A 17243-nucleotide genomic window follows, 5' to 3' on the forward strand; every position below is an offset into this window, starting at 1 on the left:
TCTTGAAAATAAGACCAAGAGACACCATTTAATTACAGTCATCCTCGTTTCCGCCTGGATAAACATGAAGTCAGCCAGGGAAAATGTGTCATTGATGTGTGGCTCAGGTTTATTAAGCAAAGGGTGGGTTTTCAAGGCCACCCTCAGCGGGTGGCTCCGTGGCAGAGGAGCACAGATTGGGTTTAGTTGTTCCGACTCCAAGTCAGAAAGGGGAGATTGTTGGTTCAGCTGCTCTGGGGAATTTGGTCTGTGCTGTGTAAATGGATACAGCACCAGTGGACAACGGTGCCTGTTGCCTGATCAGCTATATAGGCTGCTAAGAGGTTGTCGTACTAATTGTCATGCTGTGATCGACTCCTGCTGTTGGTGAAAATTCTTATGCAAAACATTACTCAAAACATTTCCTGTTTATCTCCATTAATTGTGGGTTCCTTCTACCGTCCTGTGCCGTTTGCAACACCAGATGCCGTAATTGCTGCAGTAAAAGGAGGAGAACCCCCTCCCCCAAATGCACCCTTACTGTGCCTCTCTGGGTGCGCTCTCCCCGTGCCCTCCCACGGACTGTGAGTCCCCCTGGTCTGCTGAAAGCCAGTGGTTTTCTTTATTGCTTGTGCATAAAAACACTTCAGACCATCTCTGGTCTGCAGGTACTGCCCTCTGGATGAGAGAGATTGGAATCAAAAGCACGAGATGTTGTTCTAGAGGGTTTTCCAGCTGCCTTTAAAAGAAAATGAGATTTTTTTAAAAATACGCCTTCTGGCCTTTGGGAGCACACTGTGTTGGAAAGGCACTGGTGGGACTGGGGCCATCGGTGGGCTAAGCCACTCGAGCTCCTGCGGTTTCCCAGTCCGACCTGCTCCCTCAAACCGGTGCCTCCAGCCCAGCCACCTCGTTTGGCATCAAACGATTCCTCCTAAATCACCGCTCGAAGCTGAATTTAAGCAAAGAAAGGTCAAGCTATAGCAAATTGTGGTAGCAATAAACAGTGCTGCTTGCTCTGATCCTCAGGGTAGAGCCGGTCCCTGTCGCTGCTGCCTCTCGGTCCCTTGCCTTCAGATCTGGCCCCCCCAGCTCGGGGAGGAGGCGTCCGGGGCCGCGCTGGCCCCCTCAGTGCCGGCCTGCGCGATGCTGCTGGAGGTGAGGAGGAAGGTGGAGTAGGCGAGGTCAGCATCCTCCTTGGAGCTCTGGGAAGGACAGGAGGACACCGTCAGGTAGCCGGGGTCGGGCAGCAGCACGAGGCAGGGGAAGGGGCAGGGTTACGTGGGCTGTGAGCTTCTTGGGATGATATGGGCAGACGGGATGAGTGGGACGATCCAGCAGTGCCGATGTGAAAACATCACGCCTTTGCTCAGCCCCAGGGAGACCCCAAATGTTTGTGGGTTTGGGACTTCGTGACATGCCTGTCCCCGTGTGTTGGCACCCAGCTCACCTGTCCTAAAGCTGCTAGGTTTTGCTGGTTTCCTGATAGTTTCCTTTATTGCTCCAGTTCAGCTCTTGACCCTTACAACACCTACATACAGCCTTTGGTTAGGGCCTTTTAAAAAGAAGGGCTTGCATCTGGCACCTTCAGTTCCTGCAGAGTGGTGCCACTCCACCATGCTCTTAGCCAAGGGGAGGGGAGGCAGGGGGGAGGCAGGGCAAAGAAGGGGCTTGCTGGGGCCACAGGAGCAAGTCACAGCCCTTTCAATGCCTACCCCTGTCCCCCAAACCACTGCCCAGGGTGGGGGGAAGGCTGGGAGGTGGGATGTGCTCTGGCTTCTGGCCATCTGCTTATCCCAGTGTTTCATACTTATGGTAACAACCCCACCCCAACCTTCCTGATGCTACCTGGGGCTGACTGTGCACTGTTTGAAGCAAGGTGACTGCTACTATTGTGTCTGCTAAAACATGGGGTCGGGAAAGGGTTAAGGTCCCCTAACAGAGGCTGATCTGCAGCAGATGACCAGATCCAGGTAAGATGGAGAGCACCTGGGTATAAATAAGGCCCCTGGGAGACAGCAGCTCCTCTGGCAGAAGGCTGTGGTGATGTCTCCCAGGTCAGTGGGATCTCTCCTGCCTTTTCTTACCCTTTTTGCCTTCTTTGTCTCGGCAGCGCTTTCCGGGGTGGCTGTAGTGGTGGTGAACTCTGCAGGGAGAGAAAAAGGGAGGTGTTAGGGTGTGGGGGCCCTTGGTGGGCAGGCTGTGGCTTTTGTGGGGTTCTTCTGAACCCCCCCATGGCACCCCTCACCCCAGGGCTGGGGATGGAGTCAGCAACCTACCTTCCCCTCCTATCTCGGTCTCCTGGCTCTCCTTCACGCAGGCGTTATTGCTTGCACTGTACCCCTTCACGCTCTCGAAGTCCGACATGCTGATGTTTGTCCTGTAGCTCCCGACGGACACCAGGTCTGTGAAGAGGAAGGAGATAAATACCTGCATGCTCGCTCGGAGTCGGTGCAAACGCATCGGCATCTGAACCACCTCCACTGTGCAAAGCCCACAGAGGGGTTGGTCTCTGTCTCGGCCCAGGCACCCTGTACACTGGGTGTTGGGGCCGTATGGATGGGTTGGGGGGAGAAGCAGAGTCCCCTGTCTGCCCGTTGCATGGTGGGGTACAGGGGAGCAGCCCAGCCCAGCAGAGACAGCGGCACACGCGAGGTATCGCCTTCGACTTAATATTGCTGACGTTTGTTGAGAGACTAGAAAAGGCAGGGACTCACCAGATCTCTTCAGCTGCCGATATTTATAAACAGCAAAAGCTGTCACGAGGACCAGGAGTGCTGCACCAGCAAGGCTCAAGGCTAAAGTAAGTGTGCTGGAGCCATGGTTTTGATCAGAGCTGGAATGGGGGGAAAGATATGTCACTAAGCTGTGAAACACTTTTTTTTTTTTTTAATTATTCAAGACTGAATAATGTATGTGACTGTCCAGCAGTCTAAAATCTGTATAGGATGGTAAATCTGAGTGGGCATGATGCAATCCAATTAACAAACTGTATCCTAGCACATATAATAAAATAAACAAAATAGGACAGAGGTTGTGCCAAAGCAGCTACCTCAGCAGCTTGGTTATAAATGTGTGAAGGAAAGATCTCTAATCTTGACAGAACTATTTTCAATTAGTTTTTCTATACCTGGTATCTACAGTTGTTCCCTTCTGGAACTGTATTTTCTTGAGTTAGAGATTAATTTCAAGATATCTTGCCTTTTGCTGTAACTTTTTTTGCTTCTTTTCCTCTGAAGTTTTGAGCTAAGTTCTTTAGGAACAAGAAATTTTTTTGTTGTTGCTAAACCACACACGCAGTGTGCAAACACAGTACCAATAACGGGTTAACACAAACTTCATGAAAATAATAAATGACAGAGCTTAGAGGGAACTAACCTTTCTGAGGCAGCTGCGCCTCCCACTCCAGCGTCACTGTAGGCTCTTCCTTGGGCAATAAAACCTCCCTCAGCGCGGCTTGGGGGCTCCTTGGCATGGCTGGGGGGCTCCTCAGCGCGGCTTGGGGGCTCCTTGGCATGGCTGGGCGGCTCCTCAGCGCGACTCGGGGGCTCAACGTCCAGGATCTTCAGGCTGTGGTCGGCCCGGCTCCCTACAGCTCCCAGGGAAGAAGGGTGGTTAATCGCCTGAGCAGCAGCACGGAGATGGTGGCACAGAAACTAGTTGGTGGCTGTGGACCTGCAGTGGGTTTTGGCTGTACGCGAGAGGCTCTTTAGAACGGGGTTTAGAGATCTGAAACAATCTCATTCCAAATAATTTATTGCAAAAATCTCAAGTGTGCGCGTTCCGCCTATATACTTTTGAAAAAGTCTTGCATTTCTAAGTACTGCCTCTAGTATTTCCAGAACAAACTTTGAGTACTTGGTTTGGTTTTTTTCTAGCTTTTTGCCCACCAAAGGCAACGAAATGAGGCTGTTTCTCTCTGTTTTCACTTTAATCGTCATACACTTAGGATGGTTGCCTGTGGGATATCTAGTCCTATACCTTTTCTCTGCTTCTAACAGTATTTCTCCTGAGAAAAAAATCTTAATTCCATAACACTGCGCCAAAGCTGAGACTAAGCCCCTTGCTGGTGGTGATAGCCCTTCCTTTCCCACTCCCTGCTGTTTTCCTGTTTATTAAGATAAAAAGCTCCCTGGAGCAAGATGTGTCTCTGAACTTGATGCAGTCCTTCACCTGAGAGGTGTCACATGTTGCTTAAATTAGATGATGTTACAAATTACAACAGCAATAATTAGTAAGGACAGGGTTAAAGGAAAAATGGTGTGGAAGGAAGGGACTTTCAGATTGGTGGGGTTTTTTATGACCAGGAGGCAAAAACCAACGAGTGGATGAAAACATCTATGACAAGCAAAATCGGTGATCTTGGCACCTACTCTGGGAGGCTGCCTGGATGAGAGCACTTCTGTTTTGAGGTGCTGCAGCCTAGTGGCTATGGGGAGAGAGGACTCCTTCTCAGCAGAAGGCCGGATGATTTGCAGCCCTGGGGAGCAGGAGAACCCCTGCCCTCCTCTGCCTTGGAGCTCACCTGCAGTCACGCTCAGCTGCACTGCCATGGTTTCCCCGTAGACGCCGTTGCGCTTCACTCCACACCAGTACCACCCTTCGTTTGTCTTTTCCACCGGGTCAAAGCTTAGGATGACCGTCTTGTTGTCCCTGTCACAGGTAACGCCTGGCCCCGGCTGCCTTTGGTCAGAAGCAGGCAAGACGCTGCAGCCGGTGTTGTTCCACTTGCACCAGTACTTCTGGTAGGAGTAATACTTGCATGGATAGTAGCAAGTTAAATCGACCCGTGAACCCACTTGGGCCTCCACTTCCTTCTTTCCCGTCAGCCCAGGTTGTCCTGCAAGGGCAAATAGAACACCAAGGCTGGTGTTAGTGCTTTCAGTGGTGGGAACAGTAGTCAACAGGTAGTGGTGCTGCTAGACATGGTGAAGCAGATGTATCTTTGAGGGAAAGTGCTCCTTACATTGCTAAAATAATGTTAAGGATGCTGTATATGCATCTCTGGGTGAAAACTGTTTTTTTTCCCCCAGGCTTAAGCAATACTTGCATCAGAAACTTCTGTGAACACTTTCCCATAAAACTGAAACCTTGTGTTTCCATTTTAAAGCTAGCGGGGTGTTGGGTGATTGGCACAATGTTTAACCTTAGGAGATAAAACTTCAGAGTTGAACCTCACATCTCTTCCCAAAAAGCTGCATCTGTTCCCTTGTGGTGCTTAGGAGGTTGTTTTATACCTACTGAGCAGGCAGAGAACTGCCAACTTGCAAACTCGTACCGTCTATGATCTTCAGCTCAGTCGATGATTCCTGCTCCTTCTGCTCGTCTGTCATGCACCAGTAATAGCCGTTGTCTTTGTCGCTCAGCTGGTTCAGGATGACGGTCATCGTCATGTTTTCTGGGCTGTCAAATATGGCCACTCTTCCTTCATACGCGTACGACACATACCCGGAGGTGTCTATGATCCGAGCACACCCGCTCTGTCTCCACTTGCACCAGTACCTCCCCGAGGACCTTTGTAGAGGGTTATAGTGGCATTCAAAAGTTGCTGAACTTCCTTTTACTCCAGTTATTATGGGCTTCGCTTGAGGAACTTTTGACTCTGGAGATAGAAATGAAATGAGCAGCTGTAAATGTAAAACTGTTGCCCATGTGTCGCTCTCCCCAGAGAATAAATATCAGATCAAAAAAAAGCTGGTTTGGCCAAAGCAAGACTAGGTGAAGCTCAGGGGTGCAGATGGCAGGAGACTGTCCTGGCACTGCTAGGAACTGACCCTAAAGGGTCTGTCAGGCCTTTCTTTTCCCCAAATTCACTGGGTGGTTGCTGTCGTTGTGTACTGACATTTCAAAGTTTTGCTCCCTCTGCTAGGGGAAGGGCAGGTCTTTTCCTTTCTACATCTGTCATTTTGAGATGGAAGGAATTAAGACTTGAAGAGACAGTTTGCTTGTCTCAAACTTGTAGGCAGAATTTGTCCTCTGGAGTTTTGGGCTAGCCAGACTGGGGAAGATAGATAGTCACTGCTGGGAAAGTTAAGTCTTGATATAAGCTGTATTAGTGATGGTTTAGTACATCACAGATAGCTAAATGAACAGAAAGAAGTATCTAGGTGAGAGGACAGGATAATAGCACTCTGCAAAAGGAAATTAAAGTTCTTGTTAAATAAAGTGAGACTGGTAGTGATGCTTCTAAGAGAAGCAGAGAGGAAGGGAAAAACCACTGGAATAGCTTACTTACCCTCATAGACATGCACGTCCAGTTCCTTCGTTTCTCCGTCCTCCCCATAGAAGCCGACCCCGCACAGGTACAAGCCAGAGTCTTTCCAGCCCATCTGAGTTATCACGATGCTGAATGAGCCTGGAGTCTCCTCACTGCTCATCAGAACTCGCCCTGTGTAATCCTTAGCAATATTCCCATAACTATCGATGACGTTCTGGCAGCCGTCCTTCTCCATCTTGCACAAGAACTTCCTTACGCTCGCGTAGTCTGGCCCAAAGCTGCAGGACATGGTCAAAGTGCTGTGCAGCTTCACGTAGAAGAGCTCAGCTCCCTCGGGCACGTGTGGGCCTGTGTGTACAGAGACACCAGTCAGTGCTGGTAACTGTGTGCAACTCCCCTCTACCTCTGAAGGCTTTTTTTTAGCATAGGGTTTCTGACTACTTTGCTATATTATATGATCAGGTGCCACTCCTGATCAGAGCATGACCTACTCAACTGTATCCCATGCCTGTCACACCTTTCAAGACTGGGGTCTCTGCTCTGTCACTGCCTGCTCTGTAGGGGGGTTTCTCCCAGAGCCTTCCTGCCAGGGGCCATGCCAGGAGTTTGCACCGTGCTCTGCGCCCTGGGCCTTGCCCAGCAGCGTGGTGCCATCCTGCACGCCGTGCTCCCATGGACTTGTGCCCAGGCTTGGCTCACACCGCCTCAGCTGTGGGCTGGGGGGCAGTTCTGCCCTCAGACTGCATCTCCCTAAATTTTAGTGGCTGAGAGATGTCAGCAGTTTCTAAGCAATGTTTGTGACTTTAAGATGAGGCTGGTTTAATCTGATTTTTATGCTGGATTTTTGGTCAAAAAATACATTCTGTAAGAGCACAGGGGGAAATGAAAACTGCTGGTTTCCTGAAAGCATGGAGCGTCTTGAGCTCTTAGAAACTGAGACTATCTGTGGAGACTGATTAAAAAGGGGGGAAGACAGTAGAAGAAAATAATACTTTAAGAAGCTCTGAGACTGTAATTACCTTTAGAAACATCCAGACTGACTTTGTGGCAGAGCCCTTTGCTATTGACACCGACACCGCACTGGTAGGTGCCCGCGTCTGCCATTGTGAGCTCAGAGATGATAATCTGGAAGTTTTCTGCCTGTGGGTAGTCGGTGATGGAGACTCTGCCCTGGTAGCCTGGAGCAGTGTAGCCGCTGGTGGAGACAATGGTTGTGCAGCCCCTGGCCGATTCCCTGCACCAATACTTCCTGTCGTGCCTGTTCACGCTGGTGGGAGGGTAGAAGCATTTCACGGTAACCGACCCGTTGAGCAGGCCGTACACCTGCCGTGGGCCGAACACAGGGCTTGACACTGCAAGAAGAAAACATGTTGGCTGTAAACAGCTGTGCTACACAACCCGATGGTGGAGCAGGTCGGGTGTAGCGGGGCGAGTGCGGACCCGGGGCTGTGCAGCAGCATAAGGTCCCACGGCTGTGATGGGCACCGCTGGGGCACAGACTCGCTGAACCCCGCTCCCCCCTTAGTAATGTCACCTCTGGTCTTAGGCCACCCTCAAGACCTGTCCCCCAGCCAGGTTACACTTACTTGATGCCTTGAGGGGGTGTCTGCTGCTCTCAGCTTCAGCTGGGAGGAAGGTGAACAGGAAGATGAAGGCTAGTAAGGTCATTTTTTTTGCATTCCCTGGAAAAGGCATAGAAGTTGGTGAATAATCACACTTGCAAAATGCTTAACTGATCAAGTCATCTAATAATCCTCGTGCCTGGAGGATACAAGCGTTATGGCTACTTGGACTAGAGAGAAATACGGTATGTAATCCCTTCTGCCAAGCAATTGAATGGGAAAGAGGACGCTGATAACTCTGTTCTTGCCTGTGTTGCTGCATGGCATCGTGACTGCCCGTGGGGCTCATCCCAACACCCCAATCTTCTCTTCTATAAGATGAGGGGAGTTGTTCTTATGACAAACTCGGTTAACGTAATGCCTGCAAGCCACCAAAGTGTCCATCAGAGCAGAGTGCTCCAGGGACAGTGTCCCTTGGGCAGGCAACAGCCGTGGTGTGCACAGCGTAAAAGTGATTTTGGCCAAACCAGAAAAGACTTGATTGAAACGCAGAAGTGGTATCTGGTTTTACACTTCTAAGTCAGAACAAGGCTGAAGTCCAAAACTGGTCCAAAAGCCCTGACAGGCATGAGACTCAGGTGGCAACCCGGAGCTCAAATGCTCGCTTGACCCTTGCCAGGAGATAATGCAATATAGTTTAATAGCTGGGGTCCTATTTTCTTCCAATGTTGTTCATGCTGTGAAAAGAAGGCTTGTTCACTTGTGAGCCTGGGTGCCAAAACCACTCTTTAGGAAAATCTGCTCTCACAGGATCGCTGAATGTCTTGGTTTGGAAAGGACATTTGAAGATCATCTAGTCCAACCCTCCTGCCATGGGCAGGGACATCTTTCACTATGTGAGGCTGCTCAAAGCCCTGTCCAACCTGACCTTGAACTCTTCCACTGATGGGGCATCTACAACTTTTCTGGGCAACATGTTGCAGTGTCTCACCACCCTCATCATAAAAATTTCCTCCTTATGTCCACGTTTCTTCCTTACATCATAGAGCAGAGTTCCTGTCCAAAGCCTGTATTTAATTACCGCTCTTTGTTTCCCTGGTCTCTTCAAGGACACACAAAAGAGAAAATGGGTAATATTTTCACCTCTACTTTTTTTTCTTTCCTCAGCTGCTGGCAAAGTTAATGAGATGCAGGGATTTACCCTTCACCCCCACCCCTCCAAGGATCAGATTTAAACCAAATAAAGCACTTTCCCACCTGTATATCCACCCAAACCCACTGCACCAAAATGAACCCTTGGCCAGGACTCAGTGATGGCTATTGGGGAATGCCAAACCAAACTGTCTCTTGAAATGTGTCCATAGTCTTCAGAATGGATATTTCTGACCTTCCCCTTGTTTTGGACTGAGTGATGGCTCAGAGGAAGCGGAGGGTCTTGATTCACTAAACTGTTTTCTTCAGCCTGAAGCGAGTGTGTTGTTGGACACTGTGTAGTACAGCGGTGGGAATGTACATCTCCTGAGCATGGCTGTTGATCTACTTGCTTATTCCAAGTTCTAGAGAAGATGGTGGGTGCCAAGGAAAGTCTTTATAAAACATTCAGAGGATTTTGATTTCAGGGCGTCAAGTGACACAATTTTATTAAGGGTAATTCCCGGTAGAAGAAAAGGGCTTTTATTTCCGTGTTAAGATGAAAGGTGTTCTGTTTTGCTTTCTTCCTTGTATTGTGATTTCTAACTGCTCTGTGGCTACTTGTCTATGGCTAATAATTAACTCACTGAGCATGAAAAATGCTCTTTCATACATGTCCCAGAAGTAGCCAGCAAGACAAACATAACATATTCTGCAGAAAGCAAACAATATGGCACAAAAAGGGCCTTGATATTTGCCCCTTGTTAACAGCAGTTCCTCTGGCTAATGGTCATCTCGCTGCCCTCCACCCCCTGCCACTCCCAGTTCAGCTTTCCCCTTCTTGGCAAAATTTGAATAATGTGTTAGTCTGATTCCTTCCCAAAGCGATCAGCTACTTCAGAGTTAGACAATATTGTTTTGTCAGGGAGCAAAGGGTTACCAAGACCTCTTTTTTGAAACAAAGATATAGCTATGTCCAGAAAGATGTGTGCAAGAGTGGTGGCATCAGGATCTTCTTATGCATGTTAGTGCAGGAAAGAATTTCTGTATCTCTGTCTCTGGGGACACATGTGCGATTGTGCCTACACAAGAACAATGGTTCCTGCGTGCTTGCGTGACCAACATCTGCAACCTCTGCAGCTCTGAGTTGCCTCTAGTCCTGTTTTCTCAGATGCTGTTAAAACCTTCCCTCACTCACTGAATGAATGGAGAAAACTCCCACATATAGCAAGTCCGAGCAAGCCACCAGTTACGTAAAAATTGGTGCTGCACTTCCATGCTGATCCACTGAGCTGGGCGGCTGGAAACCCCCTCTCCGCTGCCGGTGCCCTGTTGCACTGACAGTGACACTTCCCAGCCCACAGAAATGGTGCAAACGAGCTTTGCTGGTCACTCTGCAACGAGCAAACACTGTTTGAGATGCTGGAGGAGAATTTCATCAAGCTGTTGGTAAAAGAGTTCTAGTTCCTTCTTGCTTTCAAAGAACGTTTGCTGCTGGATTTGCTGGCTTAAGTCAGAGCACAAGGTCTAAACCTCAGAGCTCCAGGGAAAAGGCTCATACAAAAGGGAGTGCAAGTAAGTGGCTGCGCAAGTGATCTGTATTCGCACTTCTGCAGATGGAGGGGGAGTTGAAAGGACAGAGGAGATGGGACAGCAAAGGTTTTCAGGGGGGTATAGAAGAGTCAAGAGCCTTGAAACCAGAGGGAAATGCCACGTGTGGTGTCTCCAGAGCAGTTGGGAAGCAAACTTATGGCAAGTTGCTGGTAGGTCTGCAGTGCTCTTATCCTGCTGTGTGCCCAGCGACGGTGCCTGCTGAGGAACCGGTGCTGGAAAGTGTGAAGTGCCTCTGCCCAGCCTGGGCTCCTCCTGCCGCTCAGCTGCAGCTTCTCACCGGGCTATCCTAGCTTTTCAGGAATAGAGAAAGGGGAAAAATAGTGCTCCTTTGTTACTGTACTGGTGAAATCTTGCCTGGAGCTGGCAGTGGAGTCAAGGCTTCATTTTGGGCTTCATATACAGACGCACAACCGTATCACAATGTGCCCTCTGTATGTGGCAGCACCAGCTGTTTCAGAGAAAGGTACAAAAATCTGCCCTAGGCAGCGATGCCGTGACTGTCCTGAGGGCTTCCCCTGAGTCCTGGTGGGGGTCTGGTGGTTGGCACGAAGCACGAGGCTTGTGCAGTGCTCCCAAAACCTCCCAGCAGAAGCTGCGTTTGGTCACCCCGCATGGGAGCAGCTGCACTGGCTTTGCAGGCGGGTGATGATCCTCCCCCGCTTTGCCTGGGGGCTGCGTGATGCGGCTGGTTCAGACTCAGTTGGGTTCCCCTCTGCTTGTGTCCACATCTCCTGCTTCCCCCTCTTGCAGGTGCTGACCCGCGTGTCTGGGTGCCTGTGCCGGATTTCTGATCGCTCTCGGAGCAGCAAGGACCGAGCGCGTGGGACCACGGTGTCCCCTCGGACCGAGGGACACTGGAAACCTCTCCCTTGGGGAGAACCCGGTCCCACCAGCCTGCAGCAGGACGGGTCACCAGGACCTTGCTTGGTAGCCGCTGTGCGTGGCACTGTGCGGTGCCTGCAGCCCGCTCTGCGTGGCCATCAGAGCTCCTGCCTGCACCAGAGCTGCCAGGCAGGAGGGATCGTGGAGGCTGAGGGAAACCTGGACACACGATTTGCGCCGCACGCGTCCATGCAGGCAAAGAAGCTGCTGTCTTAAACCTGATGCATTAAAAACCTGGTGAGGAACTGTCTGCAAGGCAGGGCAATGGACTGGCCAGGAGGGAAAGCAGGGAGGGAACCCCGTTATTCCCACTAGGAAGGTGTCTCTGAGAAGCTGTTCTGCAACACAGGGCAATTTCGGGCTTCAGCTCGCCCGCTGCTGGGCTGTCTCTGTGGTTAGGTTAAAACGTTTTGATAGGTGAAGGGGGCAGCAGGGATTGTTCTAGCTCTCTCCTCTCCTCTCGCTGTGGTGGGCTTGCAGAGAAGCAGCCGTGGGGGAAAGCTTTCAGCTGCACGAACGTGTGTCTGGGGTTTGCAAAGTCCCTGTTGTGACAGTGGTCCTCTTTGGATTGTGACCAGCTGTGGGCTGGGGCTCTACTCCTTTTTCTTTGTTTTTTTTTTTTTTTAGCTGCAACTCAAATCTTAGCTTTCTGTATTTACTTTCATTCTGCATCATCGAAACTGCCAGCTTCCTTCTCTTCCCTGTCCCAACATTCTGAAGGTTTTAGAGCACAAAACCAGTATTACAGCTGAACTCAGATGGGAGTTTGCACGTTTGTGTGTGAGCTTTTAACTCTTAACCCAGGCCTGTGGACACCAGTGTCACCGGGATCAGGGCAATGGTGTTGTCTTGCCCTGGACGCTGCCAGGCGGGTTGGCTCCCTGTGCTCTAGCTGTTGGCAGTACGCTGCTGTTTGCGTCTATAGGGCAACAGGGATTTCAAAGAATTACGTCGTACAAAGCCAGAAGAGGATAGGCTAATCATTAGCAAGATTAATGCTAACAAATTAAAACATTTAGTTTAAATGTGCTTTAAAACAGAAGATATAGTCATTGCTGGGTGAATGACATTAACTTTCTCCTGACTGCCCATTCCCATGCTCAGTTTGAGTTGCCATGTGTGTGAGCATGAGCTTGGGTAGGGCTGCTGAGCCCCCCACCGAGGGTGTGTGTGAGTGAGAAAATACTGCTTTCAGGTTTCCAGCAGAACGTGCTCTCTGACCAGGTTAGCTCTTCTAAATATCACACGCTACCAGACCTTCTCGGGGTTTCTACGGGGCTTTTGTGACTCTGTCAGTCCTAAGAAACAAAATCTTCATATAATGATTTGAAAGGGATCAGGACCTGACCCCTGAGTTCTGGAAACCTGAGCAAGGAGCTGCTCTGGCTGGGTATGAAACACCAGAGTTCAGTTCCCAAATTCTGCTGACTCAGCTGCAAGGTTGAGCTCGGAGAAGCTGTTGCACTCCTAATGCAGCTTGCCAGGGAGCAGCACGGTGCAGTCCATTAGCTATTAACTAGTGCTCTTGACGATGACCAGTGTCAAGGCCGTACTATGAGATCAGCGAAACATGAATATTTAGTTGTCACATTTGTAGTTCTAGCCCAGGAGTCCTTCTGTTTTGTAGGATGTTTACTGTTATTCAAAAATTTGAGAAATAATAACATATAGAATGGGGTAGTATTTCCCCCCCCCCCTCAAATCCTGTTAAAGCAAAACCCACTCACACCACGAGGAAGCTGTACGGATGCAAACTGCTGTGGAGACAGGCAAGGCTGAGCAGCCGCGTCAGGGGTTGTACGGTGAGGAGGAGCACTGGCACAGGTGCTGGGGTGATTTATGGAGGTGCCGAAGACTTCTGTGCCTAGAAGGGCACAGCATCAGCCTGTCCAGGACTGGGGCTATCTACATGTTTATGCTGCTCATCAAGGTCACCACATAGATGGTCTTACTGTGCGTTTTATTTGCTGTAGTGGGATGGGGAAAAGCCACCAATCCACCCCATTTTGATGGAGCTAAGAATGAACAATCAACTTAAAGATAAAAGATCAAGCTGACCTAAACACATACAGAAAAGATATATGCCACGTTCCAAACCAATGCCTCCTTTACAATATGGAAAGAATAAATAGAAGGTGCTAATTTTGTGATGCAGTGAGCAGAAACAGCTAGGCAGGTCTTATTGAAGATCATCAGGATTTACTAAGAAATCAGCAGGTTTTGGGAATTTCTGCAGTACTTATGACCCTCCCAGCTAAGAATGTTTGTAAGTGCTGCTTAAAAACTGTCCTATATGAGCAATATATTCTGGAAAACAAATGAAAAAGAAGAACCAGACAGCCCTCAGGGCAGTGACTGCAGTTCCTGTTGAGATTGTGCTGCTGGCCTGATTTTATGTTCCTTGAAGCTGTCGGATATACCATACACTAACTTGTGACCTAATTTTCTGTTCCTTTAAGGTTTTTGATACCCCGTGCACCAACTTGCTGCTTTTCAGACAAGAGTGTCACGGTTCATTTGTTTCTTATTTTTTGTTTCTTGTCTCTTGGTCTGGAAAGTGAAACCAACTTGAGTGCTAATAAACCATTATTCTAGTTTAATACTCCTCATATTGCAAGGAGCAGGAACTTACTATGATCCAAGAGCACTCACTGTACAGCCAGTCTGTGCAGTGACAGTTGCTGGATGGGGTGGATAGTGCCAGTGCTATTAGGAAGTGGTATTTTCTGAACTTCAAATGAAATGTATGAGAAGTCCTATACAAAAGTTTCCTTTGCAGAGTAAGGATTCAGGTGTGCAGAAACCCATCCCTTCCCCGTTGGTCTAAATGTGAAAGGAGTCTGCCAGCTTTCTCTTATTTCAGTTTTAGGATATCACGTACATCTTGTTCACTTATGCTTCAGCATCTATATCTTTCTTTTAACTGTACAAACTTGATAGCTCTTTAGAGCATGCTTAGGACATAATCGCACCAATTATCTTAAATTTCAAAATCTGCATCCTGATGATTATCTCCACGTTGTGATTCAAAAGACTGTAATGACCATAGACTGAGTTGCAATGGTTTAGATTGCTACGGTAATATTTACTAACATTTGTTATTTTCTATGTTAAAACTTAATGCAAATATTGTAATGATAATAACCTTTTTTTTTTTTTTTTCAGAAAGGAAAGATTTAAAATCCCCTGCAGAGAAGAAAACATGAATATCATAATCTTGATACTATGTTTCTGACTTTCTTTCAAAAGAAATCAGCCTCCCCACCAGCAAGACCTGCCCACCTGTTCACTGCTGCTTCCCTTGGCACATGTGTGAGGAAGAGTCCTTAAAAGTGTCCCCAGACTTGTATTCTTCTCCTTCCCCATCTCAAAGCGGTAGTACAAAAGACTTTGCATTTCAGAAAGAGAATGAAGAAGCATTACTTACACTCCAAGTTACTTCTGCAGACTGTTTTGTACTTTCTCTTTTAGACTGACTGCTCCTAGTTTCGCTGGTGTCTCGGTGACCAACCCCAGGACCTTCTGTGAGTGTCCTGCCTCCCTGTCGCAGCTGGACAAGGGCTCTGGCAGTGCCAGGCTGTTTTAAATACTCCTTGTACCTCTAGCCCTGCATTTCCACCTGTTGTGCCTTAAAGGAATAGCATCCAAAAGCTCTGGCAGGTGAGCACGGCCCCACGTGAGAGCAGGGGAGCCAGTGCCCATCCCAGCTCTGCTGTCACTTTGAGGGCTCGCACTGTTCTTTACCTCCTGGTTACACACTGCCCTTGCACAACGCCCATCCCCAGGGTGGGCTCCAGACGTGGCCCAGGGCACCTCGGCCTCCTTTGGGAAGGAGTCGGTGGCTGTGTGGGCTCGGGTTGTGGGCGGGGGTCTGTTTTGCTGGGAACAGGGTGCCTTTGAGGTGGCCTTCTGCCTCGACAGGACCCCGAGAGCCGGGCAGCTGTGATTCCTTGGTTTGAAGATGGGTGCCTAAGGCTGGCACAGAGACCCTGGGGAGCTTTATGGGGTCTGAGTCACACAAGGGTCCAGCCAGCCCCCTCCTCTTTGCTGGCATTGCAACATCACCCTTGAGTTGTGACCACATTTCCCCTCATCCCAGGCAGGAGAGCCCCTCGCTGCCAGGACTGACCTGGCTTCTGATCTTACGAATCCCCCAACCAACTGTGGAAGAGCTTTGTAGGGCAAAGCTGGACTAAACCACGTGATTTTTTTTAAGCTGTTGCACATTTCTTGGAAACCATTGTCGCTAAGAAGTTCCTGGTTGGCCATCCTGGTTGAGCAGGTCTGTCTCCCTTCCCTGCTCTCTCCAACCCCTCTGCCTCCCCTCAGCCTCGTGGGAAGAGCAGGAGTCCGGGTGGCAAAAGATTGGACTTGTCTGTACAGAACACTTTAAGCTCTTTAAAATGAAAAATAATTAACAGGAGATTTGCTGCCATCTTCAACCTCATTTCTGTGCTCTCCTGCTGTAGGCATGCTGGGGGCCTAAATACAAATTCCCTATGAAGCGTGGGGTTGCCAGAAATGGAACCATAAGAGACAGTAAAATTAATGAAGATTAAATTGTTTGTACTATGTGGGATGAATCATTAACTTGCTTTACCTTGTACTAATGATGCAAAAGCAGTAATTTCATCTAACTAGGGGGCCACATGAAGCTTTTCTCATCTGCTCTCAGTGAAAGCTGATGAGCTTAAACAGGATGGCAATTCCAGGCATCCCTACCGTGCCTGAGAGCAGCGAGATTCTGACCCGGAGTCGGGATGTTGAGCAAATTTGTCCGATCTTAAAGTCAGCCTCAGAAGTACCTTTCCTCTAGCTAAGGGTGTCGAGCTCCCTTCTTTCCGTGAATGTGCTGCTTTTATGGTGAGGAAGGAGCTTTTGAGGTGAGGGAGGCTGTTGCTGGGTGTGCACAGGGTGATCTGGTGGGGCTCTTGGACTGAGAGAAGAGTCACCATCTCTCCTAGATGGGAACAAACACTGATCCCCCTGCAAGCCATGTCCTTCCCACCGGTGCTGCTTCTCTGGCCACTGCTGGCATTACTTTTTAATCTTGGGCACAGAGTTGTGTTTGCTTGGCCACAAAAGACACAGGTGTGTTTGTTTTCCTATACCTCCTGCTCTCCAAGGCACCTCTCCTTTGGGTGAGCGTCTTGGCTTCCCCACTCGCCTCGTCTCGATCCTGCAGTTTGCTCAGAGATGTGTTTTCAAGAGCCTGGGCGGGCGGAGGGTTGTGCAGGAGGAACGTGGCATTGCCGTGGGCAGAGGAAATCCCAGCAGAAACCAGCCTTGGGGACCTGCAACTGCTCGTGCATCTCAGGGAAGAAAAGTTAGTCCAGGGTGGGTGAAGAGTTTCTTTAACCAAGCCACTGTCTTCACCCTTAAGGTTTCTGTTTAAAACCCATCCGTTGTCTCCTGCAAATATATTTACTTGCCTTAACAGAGGAGGAAGCGTCCTCCTGCCAAGTCACAGGTTTCAAAGCACTTTGGCACATCCAGAAAATAAACAACCCTGAGCTTGCTATTTTTTCGGGCCAAAGCACAGTTTGCAGCATGGCATGCAATCTGTGCATACAAACCAAAGCTACTGTTTGGGTTTGGGCTGAAACGATCTGATTTTAAAGCTGCGGATAGTTCTGCAGAAGAGGTGGAGGAAAAATACCGCTTGAGAATTTGGGTGACTTTCATAGACTGAAGTCAGATGCTGTTTATGTGTTGCAAAGTGACTTGGCAGATAAGGATTTTTTAAAAAAATCAGAAAATGCTCACTTTTTGCTTAGCACTGAGCAAACCTGCAGCCATGAGGGTCCTTCCTCCCCTCCCCAGCTTTACCTTTCCCTCGGGGTGCTCTGCCTCTGCAG

General features: G+C 49.1%; 1 protein-coding gene across 4 annotated transcripts; it reads right to left on the bottom strand.

The window, feature by feature from the left end:
• Positions 1-88: 88 nt before the first annotated feature.
• PIGR (polymeric immunoglobulin receptor) lies at positions 89-15920 on the bottom strand. 4 transcript variants are annotated; one of them, XM_074893825.1, is made up of 12 exons: positions 14813-15920; positions 7783-7878; positions 7216-7548; positions 6215-6544; positions 5258-5581; positions 4505-4819; positions 3505-3574; positions 3358-3462; positions 2697-2815; positions 2259-2384; positions 2067-2125; positions 89-1184 (listed from the first exon to the last, which is right to left on the bottom strand). In XM_074893825.1, the coding sequence occupies exons 2-12, from the start codon at positions 7862-7864 to the stop codon at positions 1053-1055; spliced, it is 1995 nt and encodes a 664-aa protein (XP_074749926.1). In that variant the 5' UTR covers positions 7865-7878; positions 14813-15920; the 3' UTR covers positions 89-1052. The 4 variants fall into 4 exon arrangements, with proteins under 4 accessions (XP_074749926.1, XP_074749927.1, XP_074749924.1 ...); XM_074893826.1 differs by having other exon boundaries at positions 3505-3568; positions 14813-15919; XM_074893823.1 differs by having other exon boundaries at positions 3358-3574; positions 14813-15919.
• Between the last annotated feature and the right edge of the window lie 1323 nt (positions 15921-17243).

Source organism: Strix uralensis, chromosome 24, assembly GCF_047716275.1.
Source record: "Strix uralensis isolate ZFMK-TIS-50842 chromosome 24, bStrUra1, whole genome shotgun sequence".
Lineage (NCBI taxonomy): Eukaryota > Metazoa > Chordata > Aves > Strigiformes > Strigidae > Strix > Strix uralensis.